Below are 18,161 nucleotides of genomic sequence, written 5' to 3'. Positions count from 1 at the left end.
CTGTTTGGCATGACTTTCTAAAGCGGGACCTTCACCTAGACTCAGACCAGCAGTTCCACCCTTAGGCATGTGCCCTCTCCTAGGGCACAGGAAGACTCCAGCAAGAATGAGATCACAGCAGCTTTCTCCACAGTCTCGAACCTGGACACAGCCCAAAGGCCATAAGCACGCAAGCGAATGGGTAAGCTGAGGTCTAGTCGCACGGGAACTCAGAGCAAGCACAACAAATAGCTAGTGACACCTCCTCTCTTCCCCACCTCTCAACCCTGCCAGCCGAACTGCTAGCCTTTGGGTCTTAGCTTTGAGAGTGCTTTCTCCTAGAAGACTTCCCTTCTTTTTTGTGTGTGTGAGGAAGATCAGCCCTGAGCTAACATCCACACTAATCCTCCTCTTTTTTGCTGAGGAAGACCAGCTCTGAGCTAACATCTATTGCCAATCCTCCTTTTTTTCCCACCCCCCCAAAGCCCCAGTAGATAGTTGCATGTCATAGTTGCACATCCTTCTAGTTGCTGTATGTGGGACGCGGCCTCAGCATGGCTGGAGAAGCGGTGCATCGGTGCGCGCCTGGGATCCAAACCCCGGGCCGCCAGTAGTGGAGCTCACGCACTTAGCCACTAAGCCACGGGGCCGGCCCCAAGACTTCCCTTCTTGACCCCTAGCTTAGGTGAGGCCTCCTGTACTTCCCTCTCTCACTACTGAGTGGGAGTTCGTCTGTTTCTGCAGGGCCCAGCATGGGCCTGGCACAGGGAATGAGAGTGTGAGTGAATGCTTCTGCAGATCTGGAGGAGCCTGGGGCTTCATGGGGAGGAAATGACACTGTTAGTTAAGGGAGTCAGACCCCTCTGATGCTGCCTTGAGCCAAGGATGTTTAGTGAGGGGAAGAGCAGCATCAAGTTAAGGTGTGCAATGGCTGGATAATAGCACCCTTCTTACCAGCTGAGTGATGTTAGGCAAATTACCTAGCCTCTGTGCTTCAGCTTCTTTAAAGTGGGGACAAGAGCAGCAACTTCCCAGTTGTGGGAGCCTAATGAGTCAGCATTGTAGGTTAAGAATTTATGACAGCTAAGTGAGTAAGTCAGACACAAAAGACAAATTTGTATGATTCGACTTAAATGAGGTATCTAGAATGGGCAAATTCATAGAGGCAAAAGTAGAATAGAGGTTGCCAGGGGCTAGAGTGAGGCGAAAATGAGGAGTTATTGCTTAATGGCTAGAGTTTCTGTTTGGGCTGATTTTAAAGTTTTGGAACTAGATATTGGTGATAGTTGCAAAAAAAAAAAAAAAAAACCTTATGACAGACCTAAATACATAGAGCTGGAAAGAACAATTGTAATCAACTATTTCAGAACTCTGGAGCCTGATTAGACAACAAGGAAAATACTGAATGAAGGGAAAGCCTGTGCTTGAAGCAGCCACCATCCCGCATTCCTCAGCCCCACGACGGTTGTCGGGATAGCAGCTCCACTTCTGAAAGCAGCTGATTGGTGCCAGAGTGGGCAGTGGGGACCTTGCCCTCCAAACATTTGGGGTTGTGCGCTTTGGGTCTGGTGGTACCCTGAGATGCTTGCCTTGGTTTCAGCCCTCTTGGCTGCAATGGCTTGCCTGGTGGTGGCATCTATCAGAAGATTTAAAGGACTAGTGCAGTGCCCAGTGCCTTTTTTTTTTTTTTTAAACCCAAAAGTCTTTATAATTGAACAGAAACTTCAGTGACCATACATAAGGTCACTGTGTATGGTGACCATACACACATACTTTGCAAAAAATAATTTGGAAAAGTCACAAATGCACAGCTTCAGCCCTCAAGAAGCAAAATTTAGCAATCCCTGAAGAGTGGGAGAATCCAGTTTCCAGAGTTACCATAATATAATGCTCAGAATATCCAGGGGTTTTTTTGTGTGTGTGTGTGTGTGTGTGTGTGTGTGTGTGTGTGTGAGGAAGATCAGCCCTGAGCTAAGATCCAATGCCAATCTTCCTCTTTTGGCTGAGGAAGATTGGCCCTGGGCTAACATCTGTGCCCATCTTCCTCTACTTTATATGGGACGCCGCCACAGCACGGCTTGACAAGCGATGAGTCGGTGTGCGCCCAGGATCTGAACCTGCTAACCCTGGGCTGCCGCAGTGGAGCGCATGCACTTAACCACTATGCCACCAGCCCAGCCCAGAATATCCAGTTTTCAACAAAAATTTACACAGCATATAAATAAACAGGAAAGTATGGCCCATTCACAGGAAAAAAAGCATTTCACAGAAACTATCACAAATTTTGGAACTGAAAAGTACAATAACAGAAATGAAAAATTCACTAGAGTCACAAAAGTCAATTGTTTTCTTATATATCAGCAAAGAACAGTTGAAATTAAAAACAATAGCATTTACATTAGCAACAAAAAAAAACTTAGGTATAAATCTAACAAAATATGTGCAAGATCCATATAAGGAAAACTACAAAACTCTGATGAAAGAAAATCAAAGAAGATCTAAATAAATGGAGAGGTATTCCAGGTACATGGAGAGGAAGATACAATATTGTCAAAATGTTACGGGCCGGCCCTGTGGCGTAGCGGTTAGGTGTGCGTGCTCCACTGCTGGCGGCCCGGGTTCGGATCCCGGGCATGCACTGACACACCGCTTGTCAGGCCATGCTGTGGCGGCATCCCATATAAAGTGGAGGAAGATAGGCACGGATGTTAGCTCAGGGCTGGTCTTCCTCAGCAAAAAGAGGAGGATTGGCATGGATGTTAGCTCATGGCTGTTCTTCCTCAGACACATACAAACACACTAAATAAATAAATAAATAAATTCAAAATGTCAGTTCTTCACAACTTGATCTACAGATTCAACAAAATCCCAATAAAAATCCCAGTAAGTTATTTTGTTGATATCAACATACTAATTGGAAAGTTTATAAGGAAAAGCAAAAGACCAGTACCCACCACAATATTGAAGGAGAAGAACAAAGTCAGAGAACTGACACTACCCAACTTCAAGATTTAGTATAAAGCTACACAAATCAACAGTGGTTTTGGCAAAAGAATAGACTAATAGATCAATGGAACACAATAGAGTGCCCAGAAATAGGGTCACCCAAGTATAGGCAACTGATCTTTGACAAAGAAGCAAAGGCAATTCAGTGGAGAAAGGGTAGTTTTTTCAACAAATGGTGCTGGAGCAATTGGACATCCACGTGCAAAAAATAAAAATAAAAATCTAGACACAGTTCCTATACCTTCACAAAAAATAACTCTAAATGGATCGTAGAACCAAATATGAAACACAAAACTATAAAACTCCTAGAAGGTAACACAGGAGAAAATTTAGGTGACCTTGTGTTTGTTGATGACTTTTTAGACACTAAAAGCGTGACTCATGAAAGATAAAAATTTATAATTTGGAATTATAATTTGGAATTATAAATTTATAATTCATTAAATTTAAAACTTCTGCTCTGTGAAAGACACTGTTAAGAGAATGAAAAGGCAAGCCACAGGTTGGGAGAAAATCTTTGCAAAAACATATCTGATAAAGGACTGTATCCAAGATATACAAAGAACTCCTAAAACGTAATAAGAAGCAATCCAATTTAAAAATGGGCAAAAGGTCTGAACACACCTCACTAAAGATCTACATATGGCAAATAAGTGTATGAAAAGACTCAACTTCACAATGTCATCAGAGAACTGCAAATTAAAACAAAAATGAGATTAGTACTACACACCTATTAGAATGGCTAAAATCCAAAACACTGACACCACCAAAAGCTGACAAGGGTGGGGAGCGACAGGAAGTCTCATTCATTGCTGGTGGGAATGCAAAATGGTACACTTTGGCAATTTCTTACAAAGCTAAACATAGTTTCATCATAACCCAGCAATTGTACTCCTAGGTATTTACCCAAATGAGTTAAAAACTTGTGTCCACACAAAACTCTGCACATGAATGTTTATAGCAGCTTTATTCATAATTGCCAAAAAATGAGGAGCAACCAAGATGTCCTTCAATAGGAAAACTATGTGTGTGAGGTGTGAGGGAGTATGTGGAAACTGTCCTCACTCCCTAACATGGGACTAGGGGTAGTAGCAGTTATGAGAAAAGTAGAAATTCACCTAAATTTACCAGCCTCTTCATTAGGTTCTCCCCTGGATGCTGAAAGTGTTCTACCCGACTCCGAATTTCCAAAATAGTTGCTTCAGACAGTTTCAGCCAGCTCATTTGTTGTTTCAGTAGAGGGGCAGATTCCTGGAGTTTTCTACTCTGCTATCTTCCCTGACATGACTCTCAGACAACATTCCCTTAAATGATCAATGTGTCAAAGAAGAAATCACAAGGGAAATTAGAAAATACCTTGAGATAATGAAAACACAACATATCAAAACTTATGGGAAGCAGCAAAACCTGTACTGAGAGGGAAATTTATAGCTATAAACACTTATATTAAAAAAGAAGAAAGATCTAAAATCAGTAACCCCATTGTATACCTTAAGGAACTAGAAAAAGAAGAGCAAACTAAACCCAAAGCTAGCAAAAGAAAAGATATAATAAAGATTAGAATATATATAAATCAAATAGAGAATAGAAAATGTGATATTGTGATTTATAATAAGAAATATAGGGCCAGCCCCGTGGCTTAGCGGCTAAGTGCACGTGCTCTGCTACTGGCGGCCCGGGTTCGGATCCCAGGTGCGCACCGATGCACCGCTTCTCCGGCCATGCTGAGGCCGAGTCCCACATACAGCAACTAGAAGGATGTGCAACTATGACATACAACTATCTACTGGGGCTTTGGGGAAAACAAGGAGGAGGATTGGCAATAGATGTTAGCTCAGAGCTGGTCTTCCTCAGCAAAAAGAGGAGAATTGGCATGGATGTTAGCTCAGAGCTGATCTTCCTCACACAAAATAAAGAAATATATTTGATCTTTGTCTTGGCACAGAGCTCCAAAAACCCTTGGAATTTCTTGTGATGAGAGTGATAAAGGTCTTTTGTTATGTTAATGACTTGGCTTTTGGAAAGTACCTAAGGATGGGAGCTGGTTGCCAGTGGAGCCAACCACATGACTAGAGTGTTGGAGCTTTCAGTCCCACCCCTTCCACCTCTTAGAAGGAGAAAGGAGCTGAAGATTGAGTTCAATTACCAATGGCCAATGATTTAATCAATCATGTCTATGTAATGAAGTCTCCATAATAACCCAAAAGGACAGGGTTCAGAGAGCTTCCAGGTTGGTGAACACATGGAGACTCAAGGAGAGTGGTATGCCCAGAGAGGGCGTGGAAGCTTCATGCCTCTTCCCACATACCTTGCCATATGCATCTCTTCCATCTAGCTGTTCCTGAGTTATATCCTTTTATAATAAACTGGTAATCTAGAAAGTAAAATGTTGTGGGCTGCCCGGTGGCGCTGCGGTTAAGTGCGTCCGCTCCGCTGCAGAGGCCCGGGGTTCGCAGGTTTGGATCCCGGGCGCGCACCGACGCGTTGCTTGTTAAACCATGCTGTGGTGGCGTCCCATATAGAGTGGAGGAAGATGGGCACAGATATTAGCCCAGAGCCATCTTCCTCAAGAAAATAGGGGAGGATTGGCATCGGATGTTAACTCAGGGCTAGTCCTCACAAAATAAAAAAGAAGAAGGTAAAATGTTTCCCTGAGTTCTATGAGCCACTCTAGCAAATGAATCAAACCCAAAGAGGGGGTTGTGGGAACCTCTAGGCTATAGCTGATCAGTCAAAAGCACAGGTAACAACCTGGACTTGTGATTGGTGTCTGAAGTTGGGGGAAGAGGGCAGTGTTGTAGGACTTAGCCTTTAGCCTGTGGGATCTGATGCTATCTCCAGGTAGATAGTTTCAGAATTGAGTTGAATTGTAGGACACCCAGCTGGTGTTGGAGAATTGCTTGGTGGTATAGAATAAATACGCACATTGGAGTTGGCGTGAGAATCCTAAAAAAACAATAGGGGAAATCAACAAAATCAAAAGCTTGTTCACGCCGGCCCCGTGGCTTAGTGGTTGAGTACTCGTGCTCTGCTGCTGGCTGCCTGGTTTCGGATCCCGGGCGCGCACCGATGCACCGCTTCTCCGGCCATGCTGAGGCCGTGTCCCACATACAGCAACTAGAAGGATGTGCAGCTATGACATACAACTATCTACTGGGGCTTTGGGGGAAAAAATAAAAAAAAACAAAAAAGCTTGTTCTTTGAAAAGATCAACAAAATTGACAAACTTCTAGATAAGTTGACTAAGAAAAAAAGAAGACTCAAATTATCAAAATCAGAAATGAAAGTGAGAACATTTCTACCAATTTTACAGAAATAAAAAATATTATAGGGGCCAGCCCCGTGTCTTAGTGGTTAAGTGGGTGCAATCTGCTGCTGGCAGCCTGGGTTCGGATCCCGGGCGCGCACTGACGCACCACTTCTCCGGCCATGCTGAGGCCGCATCCCACATACAGCAACTAGAAGGATGTGCAGCTATGACATACAACTATCTACTGGGGCTTTGGGGGGAAAAAAATAAAATAAATAAATAAATAAATTATTAAAAAAAAAGATTATAAGAGAATATTGTGAACAATTGTACACCAACAAATTGGATAACCTAATTGAAATGAACAAATTTCTAGAAACACAGAAACTAACAAAATTGACTCAAGAAGAAATACAAAATCTGAATAGACCTGTAAGAGGGTTGAATCAATAGTCAAAAAATTCCCCAAAAAGAAAAGTCCAGAACCAGATAGCTTCACTGGTGATTCTATCAAACATTTAAAAAAGAACTAACACCAAAAAGACACTAACCACGTAGTAAAAAGGCAACCCACAGAATGGGAGAAAGTATTTGCAAATCATATATCTGATAAGGGATAATATCCAGAATATATAGAGAACTTTTTTGTGTGTGTGTGAGGAAGATCAGCCCTGAGCTAACATCCATGCTAATCCTCCTCTTTTTGCTGAGGAAGACCGGATCTGAGCTAACATCTATTGCCAATCCTCCTCCTTTTTTTTTTTTTTCCCCAAAGCCCCAGTAGATACTTGTATGTCATAGTTGGACATCCTTCTAGTTGCTGTATGTGGGACGCGGCCTCAGCATGGCTGGAGAAGCAGTGCATTGGTGCGCACCCGGGATCCGAACCCGGGCCGCCAGTAGCAGAGCGTGCGCACTTAACCGCTAAGCCATGGGGCCGGCCCTATAGAGAACTTTTAAAACTGAACAACAAAAAAACAACTTAATTCGAAAAAGGGGAAAGAACTTGAATAGACATTTCTCTAAAGAAGATATTCGAATGACCAATAAAGCTAAATATCAATGATCATCAGGGAAATGTAAATCAAAACTACCATGAGATACCATCTCACACCCATTAGAATGGCTACTATCAAAAAAACAGGAAACAAGTGTTAGTAAGGATTCAGGCAAATTGGAACCCTTGTGCACTGTTGGTGGGCACGTCAAATGGTAGAACTGCTGTGGAAAAACAGTAGGGTGGTTCCTCAAAAAATTAAAAATAGAATTACCGTATGACCTAGCCCTTCCACTTTTGGAATTCAAAAGGATTGGAAGCAGAATCTCAAAAAGATATTTGTACACTCATGTTCACAGCAGCATTATTCACAATAGCCAAAATGTGGAAGCAACCCAAGGGCCCATTGGTGGATGAATGGATAAGCAAAATGTGGTATATACATACAATGGAATATTACTTGGCCTTAAAAAGGAAGGAAATTCTGCAATATGCTACAACATGGATGGACTTTGAGGAATTTGCTAAGTGAAATAAGCCAGTCACAAAAAGACAATCTGGCCCCTGTTTCTGTACCTAGTACTTATGACACACTCAATAAATGTTTATTGAATGATAAAATCTCCCCACAATTACCTATCACTTCACATCCACTAAGATGGGTATAATTTTTTAAAAAGGGAAAACCAGTCTTGGCCACAATGTGGAGAAATAGAAGTTTTGTACATTGCTGGTGGAAAACAGTTTGTTGGTCCTCAAAAAATTAAACATAGAATTACCGTATGACTCAGCAATTCTACTCCTAGGTATATACCCAAAAGAATTGAAAACAAGTACTCAAATACATGTTCAAGAATGATCACAGCAGCACTGCTTATAATATCCAAAAGGTGGAAACAACTCAAATGTCCATCAACAGGTGACCGGATAAAGAAATCGTGATATATGCAAACAATGGAATATTATTCAGCCATAAAAAGGAATGAAGTACTGATACATGCTACTATTTGGATGAACGTCAAAAACATCATGCTAAGTGAAAGAAAGCAGATACCAAAGGTCATACTTTGTATGATTCTTTTATCTGAAATATCCAGAATAGGCAAATCCCTAGAGACAAAAAGAATATAGTTGAGTGTTTGCCAGGGGATTGAGGTGGGGGATGGGTAGTGATTATTTAATGTGATGGGGATGTTCTTCAGTGGGTTATGAAAAAATTTTGAAACTGGGAGAGAGGTGGTGGTTATACAACACTGAAATCACTAAATGCCACTGAATTGTACACTTTAAAATGGTTATTTTAATGTTATATGAATTTTACCTCAATTTAAAAAAAGAAGTTATGACATCACCTAGTTTAGCTATAGTGGAGTTTTGTGGGGGGTTGTGGTCCATCCCCCAGAGAACTGGCCCCAAGCTCCCAGAAGGCAAAAGGACACATCTGTGGGTAAAGGGCGCACAGGACCTCTCTGTACTATTTTTGCAACTTCCTTTGAGTCTACAATTATGTCAAAATAAAAGTTTAAATGATGGGGCCAGCCCAGTGGCGCAAGTGGTTGGGCGTGTGCGCTCCGCTGGGGCAGCCCGGGGTTTGCCAGTTCAGATCCTGGGCGTGCACCAATGCACTGCTTGGCAAGCCGTGCTGTGGCGACATCCCATATAAAGTGGAGGAAGATGGGCACGGATGTTAGCCCAGGACCAGTCTTCCTCAGCAAAAAAAAAAAAAAGAGGAGGATTGGCAGATGTTAGCACAGGGCTGATCTCCTCACAAAAAAAAAAAAAAAGTAAAAGTTTAAATGAAAAATAAGGACACCTGTTATCATGGTTGCCCTGTGCCTTCCACTCTCAGGGCTGGCACTCAGAGACTGACCACCCTCTTTGAGTCCTGGGACTCATCTCTGATTGGCTACCTACAGCTGCCATCTGTCCTGCTCTGGCAGCTGTGGGCAGGGGGGAATCCTTATTCTCTGAGGAGATGGCTCAGGGCCAAGCAGGCACTCCCAAAGATGTCAGGCTCCACCCAGGTCTGTGGTTTGGGCCCTGGAGGTGGGACAAAACATAAACTCATAAGCTCCCACAGCCAGTGGGATGAGACTGGCTCTGCCCTCTAGGGTCTCTAAGTTTCTGTGTGGTGGATAGCAGGCCAGGTGAATCCTCAGGACAAAGGAGTTCCCACCAGCACTCGGGGCAGGAAGCCCATTTAGGCAGGGGTACCTGAGGAGGATAGGGGCCCGAGGTTTGGGACACCTAGGAAGCCACAGGAAACCATTGTATCCAGCCCACATAGGTCCCTCCTATGGCCCTGCCCGCTTCCTCAAGAGAGGTACCTGCTCTCCCAGAGGCCAAACAGACCCAGGAGTTTTGTCCCAACTTGCCTATGCCCTAGAGCTGCCAGAACTTATCTTTGCCAGGCTAGGCTGTCCAGGCTGGAGGCAGGACTAGGGGCGGGCTCAGAATCTAGTTTAACTTTCACTTTTGCTTTCTCTGAAATGACAGAGGAACCAGGAAGAAAGCTGTGACCAGCAGCGTCCCTCACTTCCTTAGACTTAGTTCCTGTTTGCACTAGCCACAGCTGGGCACTGGCCTCTGCTGGCACTGCCTCCTACACGCAGACCTTATCTATAAGCATTGCAGCCTGTTGTCTAGCCTCAGGCCTCTGGATGGACGGTATAGAGACCTCCAAGTTGCTGGATGAAGAGCTGTACTCGCGGCAGATGTGAGGCCCGAGGTGGGGAGTGGGGAGGGGAGTGGGGTGGCCTTCTGACCTCTGATCTCCAATTGTCTGCCCTCTTACTTCCCATCCACAGGTATGTGCTGGGCTTGCCAGCCATGCAGAGGATTCAGGAAGCCAAAGTTCTGCTGTCAGGCCTTCAGGGCTTGGGGGCTGAGGTGGCCAAGAACCTGGTCCTGATGGGTGTGGGCAGCCTCACTCTGCATGATCCCCACCCCACCTGCTGGTCTGACCTGGCTTCCCAGGTGAGGGTCCTGGGAGGCTATGGGTTCTCAGACCAGGGTAGGGGGCAGGGCCCAAGAGAAATCTCCTTGCTCAAGCCAGACTGTCTCTTTCTCTAGTTTTTCCTCTCAGAGCAGGACTTGGAAAAGAGCAGGGCTGAGGCATCTCAAGAACTTGTGGCTAAGCTCAATGGAGCTGTCCAGGTCTGCATCCACACAGGTGACATCACCGAGGACCTGCTGCTGGACTTCCAGGTGCCCTCCCAGCCCCACTCTCCAGCCCAGCCCAGTCTCCTCCTCCAGCCCCTAGCTGCAGGGTGGGCTGGACAGTGTTTTGGCCCTGCTGATCACAAGGTCCACCCAGGTGGTGGTGCTGACTGCCTCAAAGCTGGAGGAGCAACTGAAGGTGGGCTCCTTATGCCACAAGCTTGGAGTCTGCTTCCTGGTAGCTGACACCAGGGGCCTTGTGGGGTGAGTGAGATTGCCTGTCTAGCCTGCCACATTGCAGACAGCAACTGGTCCCAGTGCTGCTCCAGGCCTGCTCCAGTGCCCCTCCACCCAGCTCCAGGCCTGTCCCAGCATCCCCTCTTAATTCTGGTCCTCAGTCCTAGCCTTCTGCTTCCTTCACCCCAGCCTCCAAACCTGCTCCAGTAACTCCCTCAAATCCCAGCTTTCCGAGCCTGTCCCAGCATTCCTTTCCCGATTCTGGTCCTCTGGGCTTGCCCTAGTATCCCTCACCCTTCACCACAACTGAGGTGGTTAACGACTGAGACATCTCAGTGACCACTACCACCCACCACAGGCAGTTGTTCTGTGACTTTGGAGAGGACTTCACTGTACAGGACCCTACAGAGGCAGAACCCCGGACGGCTGCCATCCAGCACATTTCCCAGGTGGGTGCTAAGGTGTGGGCACTCACCTGCTGACTGAGGAGGGGCTGCCAGAGCCTGGGGAAGGCAGGTACAAGCACCCCTGAGCCAAGCCACCTCTTATCCAGGGCTCTCCTGGCATTCTCACTCTGAGAAAAGAAGCTGATGCCCACTACTTCTGCGATGGGGATTTGGTGACTTTCTCAGGCATTGAGGGCATGGTTGAGCTCAACGGCTGTGCTCCCCAGCCTATCCACGTGCGGGGTAAGCCAAGGCAACTCCAGCTCCAGGCTCAGCACCCAAGCCCCCATTGGGGGTGGACAGAGCCTGGTCCCTGGGGATAGGTTTTTCCTTCACCTTCCTCAGGGTGGAGCAAGGTCAAGGACATTGAGGCAAGACAGGATGGGGTGTGGGGAACTACTTAGGTTCAGAGGTCATACTGACTAGGCTGGATCTCCCCCAGAGGACAGGACCTTGGAGATTGGGGACACAACAACTTTCTCCTGTTACTTGCGTGGCGGGGCTGTCACTGAGGTCAAGAGACCCAAGACTGTGAGCCACGTGAGTGCAAGTGCATCTGAGGTGGGGGAGCTCGGGAGCCTCGAGGGGTCCATAGTGTTCTGGACCTGAGCCGACTGCCCCCTGCAGAAGCCCTTGGATGCAGCCCTGCTCCAGCCCCGTGTGGTGGCCCCGAGTCCCCAGGAAGTTCACCGTGCCCACTGCCTGCATCAGGCCTTCCGTGCACTGCACAAGTTCCAGCACCACAATGGCCGCCCACCCCGGCCCTGGGATCCTGTGAGTGGCCCCGTTGCCCCTCCCCCCAGCCTCCGTCTTATTGGGCTTCCACCCGCCAGGAGGCAACAATGACTATCTCATAGATCCAAGTTTGAATACTAGAGGCAGTTTCCCACTCATATAAAGGAGATGATAAACACTATCGTCAGACCAGAGGCTGGGTCCCTAAAAGTGCCAGCCACAAAGCCTGGGGACTCGTGCTACTTCCTAACCCCTCAGATCTGGGCTGGAATCTACACCCAGGTTGGTGAGACCTCTAGGGCTGTTTTCCGGCGCTAGGCATCCTCTGGTAGAGCTGCACAGTCTAGCAACCGGGCTGGGCCTTCCCACTCAGGTTTCTGCTTCCTCTTCTGTGGAACAAGGTGGATGGCTGCCTGAAGGATTTGAGTGGGTGGTGGAGCTCAGGCTGGGGCTGCTGTGCCCATGGAGTTCTACTCCACAGGTTGATGCAGACATGGTGGTAGGCCTGGCCCAGGCCCTGGAACCACTGAAGGGGACAGAGGGAGAGACATTGGAAGAGCCGCTGGATGAGGCTCTAGTGCGGACAGTCGCCCTGAGTAGTTCTGGTGGCTTGAGTCCCATGGCAGCCATACTGGGTGCAGTGGCTGCCCAGGAAGTGCTGAAGGTGGGCACAGGCACAGGCAGAGTGGGGCTGGGAAGGGAGCAGAAGTCAGTATGGGTGCCAAAGGGTGCCCAACACCAGACAATGGCCCTGGAGGCTTCACCAACCTGGGTGCAGCCCCCAGCCAGGATCTGAGGGGGTTGGGAGGTGGCAGGAGTCCCTAAACTAAAGTGCTGGCGTCTAGGCAGTCTCCGGGAAGTTCATGCCCCTGGATCAGTGGCTGTACTTTGATGCCCTTGATTGTCTTCTGGAACATGAGAAGCCCCTTCCCAATCCCGAGGACTGTGCACCGGTGAGAACCTGGGGTAGGGGTATAAGCCTTATCCAAACTCAGGATTAGGGGAGAAACAGGAGGAACAGTCCCAAGATCCAGACCTGGAAAACTCTGTAAGAGGGACATGCAGCACAGACCAGTGGCCATCACTGACCCCTGTTTGTGTCACCTAGAGACGATGCCGGTACGACGGGCAAATCGCAGTGTTTGGGGCTGGTTTTCAGAAGACGCTGAGCCACCAGCATTACCTCCTGGTGAGCTGTGTGGTGAGGTTGGGAGTATCTGTGGGAGGGCTAGGCCAGGCCCTCTGGCTAAGGCTGCTCCTGCCGGCAGGTGGGTGCTGGTGCTATCGGCTGTGAGCTGCTCAAAGGCTTCGCCCTAGTGGGCCTGGGGACCCAGGGCAGTGGGGGCGTGACTGTGGCTGACATGGACTACATAGAGCGCTCTAACCTCAGCCGTCAGTTCCTCTTCAGGCCCCAGGACATTGGTGTGAGTGCCAGCCTCTCCCCATACCCATGTGTCCTGGACTGTCCTCCCACAATGCCCCCACCCACCCAATGTCTTCCTGCTTTCTTCTCAGAGGCCCAAGGCAGAGGTGGCTGCAAAGGCCGCTCACCGCCTAAACTCAGACTTGCGGGTGACAGCCTTCACCAACCCGCTGGATCCCAGTACAGAGAATATATATGAGGAGAACTTCTTCTCCCGTATGGATGGCGTGGCTGCTGCCCTGGACAGTTTCCAGGCCCGTGAGTGCACAATCTTGGAACTCAGTCCCTTGTCCAAAGCTGTGCCAGCCCCACTCTTGACCCTCTGCCCCCTTGCCAGGACGCTATGTGGCTGCTCGCTGCACCCACTATCTGAAGCCGCTGCTGGAAGCAGCCACACAGGGCACCTGGGGCAGTGCTTCAGTGTTCATGCCATATGTGACTGATGTCTACAGAGCCCCTGCCTCAGCTACAGCTTCGGAGGATGCCCCCTACCCTGTCTGCACCGTGCGACACTTCCCCAGCACAGTTGAGCACACCTTACAGGTGGGAAGCACCCAGGAGACCGCCCCCTGACCCTGCTCAGTCCTCAGCTGCAGACCTGTTCCCCACGTGACACCTCATGGTTCCTCCCTCCCCCACAGTGGGCCCGGGATGAGTTTGAGGGGCTCTTCTATCTGTCTGCTAAGACCATCAACCGCCACCAACAGTAAGGCCACCAATAGGGGTGGATGGAAGTCCAGTCCCTAGCACCAGACTCTTCAGGGCTTCGCCTCAAACTTCCTCCTCTCTCCACAGGGCACCCACTTCTCTGGCAGATACGGATGGGCCACAGGTGCTGACTCTGCTGCAGGGGGTACTGGGTGTCCTGAGAGAGCGTCCACAGACCTGGCAAGACTGTGTGGTGTGGGCCCTTGGCCACTGGCAACTATGCTTCCATGATGGCATCATGCAGCTGCTGAAGCACTTCCCACCTGATAAAGTGGGTGGCTAGGGATCAGGAGGCTGAGGGCTCAGGAGGAGCAGACTGAGTCCAGCAGTCTCTGTTTCCCTAGGTGCTTGAGGATGGAACTCTTTTCTGGTCAGGTCCTAAACGGTGTCCCCAGCCCTTGGAGTTTGACGCCAGCCAAGTGAGTAGGGTCCCTTGGGAGCCCCGAGATGGGAATGTGGCTCCTCAGTGCAGAGGTGTGAACCTCTGCATTCTGCAGAGATGCACAGATGCTGAGAAAGAGAGGCATGTTCATGCACATGTGGGTGTCCATATGTGAGGTAGAGGCAGGCACTCAAACAAATTCACAAATGGGTGGTAACCCCCACTTCATGCACCTGTACATGCTCACTCGCAGCCATGCGTCTGCCCCTGCTCTTGGTCTGACTGCAGGACACGCACCTCCTCTATGTGCTGGTGGCTGCCAACCTGTATGCCCAGATGCATGGGCTGCCTGGCTCACAGGACCGGACTGTGCTCAGGGGACTGCTAAAGTTTCTGCCACTGCCTGACCCTCAGCACCTGGCCCCCAACTTTGTTAATGACCTGGATCTGGATCTGGCTTCTGCTGAGTTTGGTGAGGTCCCAGTGAACAACCAGAAGTATCTACCTCGGAGCTGCAAGGTGGACAGACCCACCCTCTGACCTTGCTTCTCTCTAGGCTTGGGCTTATCCTCTGGCCCCTTGGTAGGCCCTCTCCCTGCTGCCTGTCTCCTCCCCCCCAACCCCTGTTCCCTTGGCAGATTCTCAGGAAAAAAAACCACACAAACCATTGGGCCCTGGGGAGCACCTAGCTATGGCCCCCAGGTGAGGACAGTCACAAAGGTGCACATGTGCGTGTGTGCCGACACACACACAGTGGGGAGGGCCTGGGCTGCTGGGGAGAAGATTGCAGCATCAATCAAGGGTAGTAAGTAGGCTTGGCAGAGAACAAGGATAGGCACCAGGAAGAGTGCAGGAGATGGGGACTAGGGCCTGCCCCAACACCCCCTTCCTCTGACAGGCCCTGAGCAGTTGAAGAAACTGCATGAAGCCCTGGAAGTCTGGAGTGTGGGCCCTCCCCTGCAGCCCCTGATGTTTGAGAAGGTAGGAGCCCTAATAGAGGTGAATGGCCGGACTGGGGAGGTTGTTGGGGAAGGTCAAGAGCTAAAAAGGTAGCTTTGAGGCCCTTTGGGCTGAGTTCTCCTCCCAGCAGGACCCTAGAAGCAGCTTACCTTCCCAGAGCCTCAGTCTCCTTATCTGATAAGTGGGGAGATGTGAGCATCTACCCCACAGACCTGTGCAGTGGCACATGATCGGCCATGGTGAGGGGCACTGGGGCAGTGTTAACACTACTGTGACTTGGGCCTCACAGGACAATGACAGCAACTTCCATATGGACTTTGTGGTGGCAGCAGCAAGCCTGCAAGCTCAGAACTATGGGATCCTACCGGCCAACCGCATCCAGGTAACCCCGCCCCTTGGGGCTCAGGCCTGGAGGTGGGGGTCAAACCCTAGCCCTACACTTTGGGCCCAGACCAAATCTCCTGTTCTTGGCAGAGCAAGCAAATCGTGGGCCGGATTATCCCAGCCATTGCTACCACTACAGCAGTTGTGGCAGGCCTGGTGGTCCTGGAACTGTATAAGGTGGTGGGCGGGGCACGGTCCCTCGGTGCCTTTCGCCACAGCCATCTGCATCTGGCTGAAAACCGCTTCAGCCGCTGGGTGCCTCGCGCCCCAGACATCCAGATGGTGAGTGCTTGATATCCCACCCACACCAGGCCTGGGTTTTGCCTGCATATACCGAAAGAGGCCCTACTCTGGCTTCGGACTCTCACCGGGACCTAGACTCTGGGGGAGTCCTCAAGACTCCCTTTAGCCCCCTTCCTGCTGCGAAGCCAGGCTGAGACCTGTCAGACACAGGAAGCAGCTGTCAGCCATCCCCAGTGCCCCACCCCCAACCCACAGCTGCCTGGGTCTGGGGGAGCTGCAGCTTTAACTCATTAGTGGAGCCAGACATCCCCCACAGCCCGCTCCTTCCCAGGAGTGCCCCTGAGTGGGAGGTGGTAGGGAGGGGGCACTAGGGCCCTATCCCCAAAGACAGCCTAACTTCCGCCTGCATGGTGTGGGGATCCTAGGCGGCCCCTCCAAGCTGAATTAAAGAGCACTGAGCTCACCACCACAGGTGTGGGGTCTACAGCCCTGTGGGGATGTGTGCGTTTGTGTCACAGGTGTGAGTGCAGGAGGGTCTGGGCATTCTTAGCCCTGTGGTGTGTGGGCATGGAGGGAGAATGCTTGCACATCTGTGTGCCAGATGGGAGTGCAGGGCCCTTCAATGTGGGATTGCATGGGTATATATGTGAGTACACATGCGGGCATTCCTGGGCTTGTGTGCATGTGTGTTCCTTCAAGTGCAGGGCTGTGAATGCCTCTGGCTGTGTGCCCAGGCTCTGCAGTAGTTGGCATTTCCTTAGGGCACAGGAGAGGGGGTAAAGAGAATGCCCTCACCAGGGGAGAGGGGAGAGGTCATGGGCCAGCACTGGGCTTTTGCTGAGCAGCCCTGGGGTCCCTGAGGACACAGCACACAGAGCCCCTTTGTGAGGGGCCCTGCCTCTAGCTAGAACACAAGCTGCCTTTGTCCATGGTGGAGGGAGATGGGGAGGGGAAGGATCCCCCCATCTCACCTCTGGCCTTGTCTCAGCTTGACCCCACTGTGTTTTCTAGGGGGCTGGCAGGGCCCTCCTGTCCTGGCCCCTGGCTGCCTGCATCCCTTCTGCCCTCAGCTCTGGGCACCAGAAGCCCAAGACTCTTGAAACAGGGAAGGAAAGAGGGGACAGGAAGAGGAAGCCTCTATGGACTGTGTCCCTACTGGGGTCTGTGAGCCAGTGGGGTCCCAGTGGTCACTGTGCCCAATGCCCATGTGTGCCCATGAGTAGTCCAAGGCCCTGGCAGTACAGGATGAGGGAAAAGGATGTACCCCCCAGCTCCCAGCCTTGCATTTGAAGAACAAGCAGCTTTATCGGTGACTGCAGTGGCCCTGCTCTTGCTTCCTCAGGAAGCACTGTGGCCCCCCCCCCCCCCACCGCCGGCCTCCGCAACCAGCCTGTTCCGCAACCAGCCTGTGTGATGGATTGCCTATTTCCCTGTTTGGGGCCCCATAGCCCCATTTCCTGTGCTGGCCCCAGCATGGGCGGGGAGGGTGTTGAGACTCTGGGCCCAGATCCCACCTTCCACCCCCACCCCCTAGCTTCTGCTTCCTGCCTCTAGTCCAGCTCCTCCCCTAGGAAAGGGGCCGTCAGCGGCTAGTAACTGGAGTAGGGGGGAGGGTGTGTGTGTGAGAAGCTCTCACTCCTCCCCACCACCATCCTCCAGTTCCATCACCTGAAGTGGACCTGTTGGCACCGCCTGAAGGTGCCTGCTGGGCAGCCCGAGAGAAACCTAGAGTCGTTGCTGGCCCATCTCCAGGTGTGCCCCCTTCCTGCCCTGCCCCCAGGCCTGGCCCAGCCTGGCCTAGCTGGCACCTGACCTGTCTTTCTCTAGGAACAACATGGGCTGAGGGTGAGGATGCTGCTGCACGGCCGGGCCCTGCTCTACTCAGCAGGATGGTCGCCTGAAAAGCAGGCCCAGCACCTGCCCCTCAGGTGAGCCCACACCTGGCTTTAGCCAGGCCTCCTTCTGTCCCTGGAAGTTGGAGGTGGAGGTGGAGGACATGCAGCCTTTCCTCTTCCCAACCCCATTTGGGCCCCTCACACCTTCCTGAAGTTTTCTTTTGCCAAATGGAGCCAGCAAAAGGGCTGGGGGTGGGGCAAGGGCTGAGAGCCTGAGGAGGGGCCTCCAGGAGCTGCCTGCTTGGCCAGCCCCACCAGCTCCTCCATGCCCTGCTCAGCCCCCCTTTCACAGCCCACTCCCAGGGGACTTGCAGCTTCCTGCCTCCTGCCTGCCCCGCCAGCAGCTCCTAAAATAGT

General features: G+C 50.4%; 2 protein-coding genes across 10 annotated transcripts in view; both read left to right on the top strand.

Moving 5' to 3' along the window:
* TRAIP (TRAF interacting protein) overlaps window positions 1-86 on the top strand; it is a 25,600-nt gene extending 25,514 nt beyond the window's left edge. Inside the window, exon 15 of the mRNA XM_087431036.1 lies at window positions 24-86. Coding sequence (XP_087287162.1) covers window positions 24-65 — 42 coding nt within the window. The 3' untranslated portion in view covers window positions 66-86. The remainder of the gene's footprint in view (window positions 1-23) is intronic.
* Window positions 52-18,161, top strand: part of UBA7 (ubiquitin like modifier activating enzyme 7) — a 23,764-nt gene continuing 5,654 nt past the window's right edge. For 2 of the 9 annotated variants that reach the window (XR_015552219.1, XM_087431024.1), the window contains exons 1-23: window positions 9,839-9,948; window positions 10,040-10,208; window positions 10,305-10,439; window positions 10,549-10,655; window positions 10,987-11,077; window positions 11,182-11,317; window positions 11,517-11,614; window positions 11,702-11,848; window positions 12,291-12,473; window positions 12,655-12,762; window positions 12,918-12,998; window positions 13,078-13,233; window positions 13,325-13,490; window positions 13,570-13,775; window positions 13,874-13,938; window positions 14,028-14,211; window positions 14,285-14,359; window positions 14,611-14,794; window positions 15,221-15,303; window positions 15,572-15,664; window positions 15,757-15,948; window positions 17,569-17,661; window positions 17,737-17,837. Coding sequence is in view for 8 of the 9 variants with exons in the window: in XM_087431024.1 (XP_087287150.1) it covers window positions 9,893-9,948; window positions 10,040-10,208; window positions 10,305-10,439; window positions 10,549-10,655; window positions 10,987-11,077; window positions 11,182-11,317; window positions 11,517-11,614; window positions 11,702-11,848; window positions 12,291-12,473; window positions 12,655-12,762; window positions 12,918-12,998; window positions 13,078-13,233; window positions 13,325-13,490; window positions 13,570-13,775; window positions 13,874-13,938; window positions 14,028-14,211; window positions 14,285-14,359; window positions 14,611-14,794; window positions 15,221-15,303; window positions 15,572-15,664; window positions 15,757-15,948; window positions 17,569-17,661; window positions 17,737-17,837 (2,909 nt within the window). In the remaining variant the exon portion in view is untranslated. Of the gene's footprint in view, window positions 182-9,729; window positions 9,949-10,039; window positions 10,209-10,304; window positions 10,440-10,548; window positions 10,656-10,986; window positions 11,078-11,181; window positions 11,318-11,516; window positions 11,615-11,701; window positions 11,849-12,290; window positions 12,474-12,654; window positions 12,763-12,917; window positions 12,999-13,077; window positions 13,234-13,324; window positions 13,491-13,569; window positions 13,939-14,027; window positions 14,212-14,284; window positions 14,360-14,610; window positions 14,795-15,220; window positions 15,304-15,571; window positions 15,665-15,756; window positions 15,949-17,568; window positions 17,662-17,736; window positions 17,838-18,161 lie in introns of those variants that run through there. The other 7 variants (XM_087431027.1, XM_004419718.3, XM_087431030.1 and 4 more) reach the window with 7 other exon arrangements.

The sequence above is a fragment of the Ceratotherium simum genome, chromosome 5, assembly GCF_057802395.1.
Source record: "Ceratotherium simum simum isolate JZ-2026a chromosome 5, ASM5780239v1, whole genome shotgun sequence".
NCBI classification, from domain to species: domain Eukaryota; kingdom Metazoa; phylum Chordata; class Mammalia; order Perissodactyla; family Rhinocerotidae; genus Ceratotherium; species Ceratotherium simum.
This window is presented reverse-complemented; position numbering and strand designations above follow the sequence as displayed.